Below are 5,987 nucleotides of genomic sequence, written 5' to 3'. Positions count from 1 at the left end.
ACTGTTGCTTAGTGAGCTACCATGTAAACATACTATAGTATTAAGGTCATACAACACTAAATACATGCATGTATCTGAGAGATAATGTGTAAAAAAAAACAACAAAGGCACGTTTGCACCGTCCCTTTACATTTTATTTAGTTGCTGCTTTATCAGTGCAAATTCGATGCAGCAGTAACATGAACTTTAAAAAATGACATCAGCAACAAGTGATTAAGTTGCTTATGTATGATGAGAAGTACAGGCCTTAAACATGACCTGGCACTGGGAGGAGTACAGCTGTTCTCTGAGTCAGAGGTCGGATGATAAACATGTAATCCTGTGTGAGAAGACTCAGGGAAACTACTCTCACCTCGGTGGTTTCAGCTGCCCTCTAGCGTCCGCTTTCATTTACATGCTTTAGCACATCATCCAGGTGGACGGGATCGATTGGTCGAGTCTGCGCAGGTAGTTCAGGCACGAAGTTGAGGCCACATCTGTTTGGGAGTAAACAAGACCTTTTCTTCAACCCGCCCGGGGACTTCTGTTTGGTTTCCTCTGGGAATACCACACCTGTGGATGACTGTGTTTGTTTACTTTATTCAACTTTAAACGATGAGTTAAAGCCGTTAATAGGAAGTTGGTCAACACTGTTTGAACGTTTCCTGACTCATCTTATCGGCGTCGAGGCTCACTTGGACACGTACCGACCGCTCCTCTCGGATAGGTTTCATTTTTGACGGCGTTGGGCTCCCAACATCATTATGTGCCGCTTTTCGTCATAGGTAAATGTAAACTACAGGTGTCTTGTGCTGTCTAAGTGTCCATTAAGTAGTTTTGAAGACGATAGTTGTTGTTAAAGGTACTTCTGCCAATTAATGCCACACCCGCTATCCGCGCGCAGGTGCACCATGTTGTTCCACCTGTTCATACTCCTTCAGCTCCTGTCGCCTGGAGATCTGGTCTGTGTGAGGAGGCTACTGTCCACAGACGAGGAGGGGTCGCAAGACCAGGAAGGTGAGATGACGCTAAAAAAACAGATCGATTTGCGTGCACCCGATCGATCAGTTTTCCCCCATTGTTAATCGTCTCTCCTTCCCTGTCACCCTCCCCAGTGTTTGTAGACGAGGGGGACGCACATTCGTTCCTGGGTCGCCATCTGCTGTTCAACCGGTTCGACTTTGAGATCTTCGTCCCCGGGAATCTCGAGAGGGAGTGTTATGAAGAAGTGTGCAACTATGAGGAGGCGAGGGAGGTTTTTGAGAACATCCCGGCCACAGTGAGTGATGCCTTGTTCGGCCTGCTGATCAGTGACGTCATACCCAGAGGTCTCAACAGCCCACCTTACTAATGATGTTCTGTTTCTTTTGCAGGACGACTTTTGGAAGAAATACACTGAGGGTAAGAAATAAGTTCCTCACTTTCCTATAGAGAAGATGTTTTAAATGTGTGTCATCAGAGTAGTGGACAGGTATGTGTTGTTCAGGAACACCTGTGCCTTGCCTGGAGGAGGGATCATTACCTTACTGATGTGTTCAAAAACCTGTTTCACCACTTTGCACAGTAGGTTTGGAAATGATTACTAGTTCCATGATCCAGCGTGCTGCTCAAACTCGAATTGTGGGCTGCACATTACCTTTAAACTCATGCCAGCAATGAGGACTGAATTTCTGAAAAGATCAAATAACTGTGTAGAAATCAAACTAGACATCATTTCCGATCTCAAACCAAAGGATACCTGTCGGGGTGAACAAGTGGAACTTCCCTGTAATATTCAGGTTGCTTCTTTCAATCTCACTGTGCGGCTATTATCTGTTAAAACCCAGCCGTGGTCCGTGATGATCCACAGATAATGACAAGCGCGGCCGGGTTGATGTGACTTCTCTTTTGGTGGGACTGATCGCTGCTGGAGTGTCCATCGTCATTGTCGGACTCCTGGTCTGGTACTTCTGCCAAGGCAAATGCAAGAACAACCTCAGCCGTCCAAAGTAAGTGTGAGGGGTGTTTATTACTATTCATAACAGCTGTTATTATTCCTGCACGCTTTCATTTTGTTACAGGACTGGTACCACTTCAAGGATAGCCACACTAGCAGCATTCTTCTGTACTGTAAATCCAGATTCTTGAACACTTTGACTGAGTATCTCATGCTGTTACTTGTCTGGCTACAATTATCGACTGATCTGCAGATTATTTGTATTCTGTAGAATAGTCGAAGAAGCCATAATCGCGTTGCTAATTTTGTCCTATGAATCCCAAAGAAATTCATTTAACGGTCAAATAAAATCAAGTATTCACACTTCAGAAGCCAGAACAATGAAAATATAAAAGTCATTTAACAATGTAGGTAACAATTATTTTTCCATGTATTGGCTAATGAGTCATTTAGAAATAAATAATAATATTAATATTAATGTCAAAATGAGGCAAAGCTGGGAGAATTTATGAGAATGCTAAACTATAGAGATGCGTTCTCAGCTGTTGTTTAAAACAGACCACAGATTCTGAAGATCTGATGGATTGGGGAAGGCTGTGCCAAAGTTTCGGTGCTGCCAGCGCAAAAAGCACGATCACCTCAGGATTATAAATGGAACGGGGAAAAGAAAGTATTATTTCTTGGAGCCAACAACTTCAAACAGTTAGCCCAAGGCAGTAGGTGGGGAATGTCTCGCTTCTCAGAATCTGGTTCAGTTGCCTGGTTCAGTTTCATCCATCTCACTACCTTTTGTCACTACATGCTTTTTCTTTCCCATTCAAGTCTCCATCTCTGTCTGTCTCTGTTTCTGTCTTGTTATGTCTGCCGTGTGTGCTGTGCACTAGGTTAAAATCAGTCTTGTAATGTTTGAAAGGTGCCGTGCAGTGATGTAAAATAAAAATAATCGATAATTCCCCCTTAAGTGCATTATAACTAAAATAACAAGCCTGTTTTTAAAATGTAAGTAGAAGCAAGTAAAGCAATTTGTTTTTAAATGAAGGGAGTTAATGTGAAGAGTTGTCAGAAAAATTTTAAAAAGTAAAGTACGAATATCTGAAAAATCTACTTAACTACAGTAATGAAGAATTGTTCTGTTCTAAGAATATTTACTGCTTCACGCCATGCACTCTAAATGCAATGTATTCTGCACGGCTCTATAACGAGACTAAAGTGAAGCTAAATCCATGAAGGCGTTAAGTAGGCCACATATGAATAACATGATGTCTTTATAACTGTCACAGCTCCATGCGGGCGCGACCAAGGAGGAGTAATGCTACATTAATAATGCGACGGCTCGAGGAGGTGGCCTTACATCCCATGCCCATTCCCCCTATGGAGGAAGTTGACCCCCCAGGCCTGCCGTCCTACGAGCAGGCAATCGCTAGAAGCGGACAGCACGACCTCCCACCTCCTCCCTATCCAGGGTAATTACATATGTGTTTCTATTTGCAGTTATGTCATCACACAGGTAACTGACAAACATTTTCGTAATCCCTTTGCTTAATTTTTTTGGTTTTAGCTCACAACATGGAAGTAATCGGCGGTAGTATCGTCAGGAAGACGTACCAGCATGTCTGCGACACTCGGCAGATAGTCGACAGCTAACATTTACTCTGTGCTGCTCTGATTTATATTGTGTACCAATTTCTCAATTATCACAAGATTTAAAGCGGTGCGCTGTGCTTATTACTCTGATTAAGCTACCTCTTTGCCATTTCTAATCTTTCTTGTCCCTCTGTGTACCATATCCTCAGATGTAAAGTTGTGTCAGTTTTCATCTCCCTTTTCTAAAAGGAGCAATTTGTAAAATATGGCCAGATTTAAAAAAGAAATGAACAAACATTCTTGGAATGTGAAGAAACAACAGTGTTGACGTTATGTCACAGAAGTCCATGTACTATTTTGTTGAGATGTCTGCCGAAACTATCATGCTAACCAGTTAGCCACGGCCCGTCCTGTCTCCTGTCTTTAGCTGGGAGATGCAAGAGCAGTGGGTTTTGCTACTTTGTGTATACAAACTCACAAAATGTCAAGAGAGGAGATATATTTTTACACCCATTTTTCTTACTAAGCAGAAAATTGCAACCACACACTGTTTGAAATCAAGGTTTGCTCTTCTCTTTTAAGACGAGCTTAATGGCATCGTAACAACAAACTCGACAAATTGAATAAATCTCATCAACAGTCTTGGTTTGTCTTTCCACAGTCACCTCTGATTAGGCCAGAATAAACCCTCAATTCGCTGAGTAGGAATGGGAAAATATTCCAGCTCTGACAGCAGCTAATCGAAAGTACAGCAAAAAGTATACCTAGCAGTAGTTATGCTGCCCCCCTAGAGTGTTGGAGCTGCGTTTCTAATTTCGGCCATTTCTTACAAATTACACCTTTTCACCTGCACTTTCCCAAAATGTCTTGCATTTGCCACTGTTCACTATTTTCAGTGATTATGCTAAGTTAACCCCAACCTTATACAGAATAAGCTTTTTAATACACTGTCCCCAGTTTGCTGCTTTTTGTCTAAATGAAAATGAAGAATACATAATTTGTTGGACACGAGAGCTTTAAGCTACTGGAATGTGTGAGCCCGTGAGGAACAGCTGAATAGGACGGCTGAGAGCAGGTTTGGGATTATGTGTCATTACACATGAAGTATTAATCACAACTGAAGAGAGACAGCAGCTTCCTGTCTCTTACAGAAGGAAAAATAGTAACAGCAAAAATGATTTTATTGGTATGATGGTTGATGATATTAATATACTGTATTAAAGAAAATGCTTTTAAGGATAAGTATTTTTAATGCTCAGGTTGACCGGCTTGGTTTGATAAGAATCACTTTGTAGTTACAGCTGTCTATCTTCATCTTTCATCTTTTTATTTTTTATGTGCATTTTCTTGCTTCATAAAGTTCGAGTGTGTGAGGAAATTGTATAGTTGACACACCAACAAATCAAAATTCTTTTAATATGAAGTAATGTGAAGTCATTTTTTACTTTCAGTATCTAGATTGTATTTAATTGTTAATTGCAGGCAGACGCTCCTCAAAGGATTGTTTATATATAACGTGCACAGGACATTTTCGCATTTTTGCAAGAAAACTACAGCTGTGAATAGCTATTAATATGAAAGCTTAACAAATGTCAACATTTATCATTTGTAAAGGACGCAGCACAACAGTTTGTCCATATGCAGACTGTTGTCCCAAACACAGTCACTCCCTTAACTGAGCATTATACATGGCTTAGGATGCTGGTGACTCATTCTCGATAGGTGATGCAGAAACACAAGAGTTAAAAAGTTATTATGTTTAATAATGACACCGGACAGGTCTTATTCCGGCTGATCTGAAGCATAACTACTTGAAATGAAAATCTTTTATAGATGTTTTAAATAAAGTGGATATTTTAATTATTTTTGTGTCTCATCTTTCAGCTGTGTTTGTATGTCTGTGTGCACAATGCATCTGTACTAATTTTCACATGATATTTAGGGTGAATAAAATAGATTAGATTGATTACCATCATCTTTTGTCTGTTAAACAAATCTGAAAACATCTGTCTCAAAAGGTAAAGGTTGTTAAAAAAGAATGAATACTGTATGATTTGGCTGCAGGCTGTTGGGTTGAGGTTGTGTAAACACAGTGCACATCATAAGGTGTACAGGTCAGCAGCTTTAGATCAGGGTGGTGGATCACATTTCATACTTAGATTTGAAACTAAATATAAGTGTTTGTAATTTTCAAAGCCTTTGGATTATGGGAAATATGTATCTATGTAAAAATTAAATTGATAGGAATATAGATGGATGGAATATATGTGGGGAATTCCAATGTATGTTATTTTCAAAGATGCAAAATGGTACTTTTTTTAATCTAATTGGTTGAAATTCTTATTTTGTTTATTATAGTTTATTATAAAGAAACAAAACAACAAAAGAGTGGTGCTTATGAAAACAGGTCATTCTAATGATTTGTTGTTCGAAAAGGATTGGGACAAAGTGTAACCTTATCTAATCCCACCCCCTCTCATTTAATCTT

General features: G+C 40.0%; 1 protein-coding gene across 1 annotated transcript; it reads left to right on the top strand.

Moving 5' to 3' along the window:
- The first annotated feature begins 404 nt into the window (after nt 1-404).
- prrg4 (proline rich Gla (G-carboxyglutamic acid) 4 (transmembrane)) lies at nt 405-5,362 on the top strand. Its single transcript, XM_037096244.1, has 7 exons — nt 405-764; nt 884-996; nt 1,095-1,258; nt 1,353-1,380; nt 1,829-1,967; nt 3,196-3,378; nt 3,474-5,362. The coding sequence occupies exons 2-7, from the start codon at nt 891-893 to the stop codon at nt 3,499-3,501; spliced, it is 648 nt and encodes a 215-aa protein (XP_036952139.1). The 5' UTR covers nt 405-764; nt 884-890; the 3' UTR covers nt 3,502-5,362.
- The last annotated feature ends 625 nt before the right edge of the window (nt 5,363-5,987 follow it).

Source organism: Acanthopagrus latus, chromosome 4 (genome assembly GCF_904848185.1).
Source record: "Acanthopagrus latus isolate v.2019 chromosome 4, fAcaLat1.1, whole genome shotgun sequence".
In the NCBI taxonomy this organism is placed as follows: Eukaryota; Metazoa; Chordata; class Actinopteri; order Spariformes; family Sparidae; genus Acanthopagrus; species Acanthopagrus latus.
Note: the sequence above shows the minus strand (reverse complement) of the source record. Positions and strands in the feature narration are given on the sequence as shown.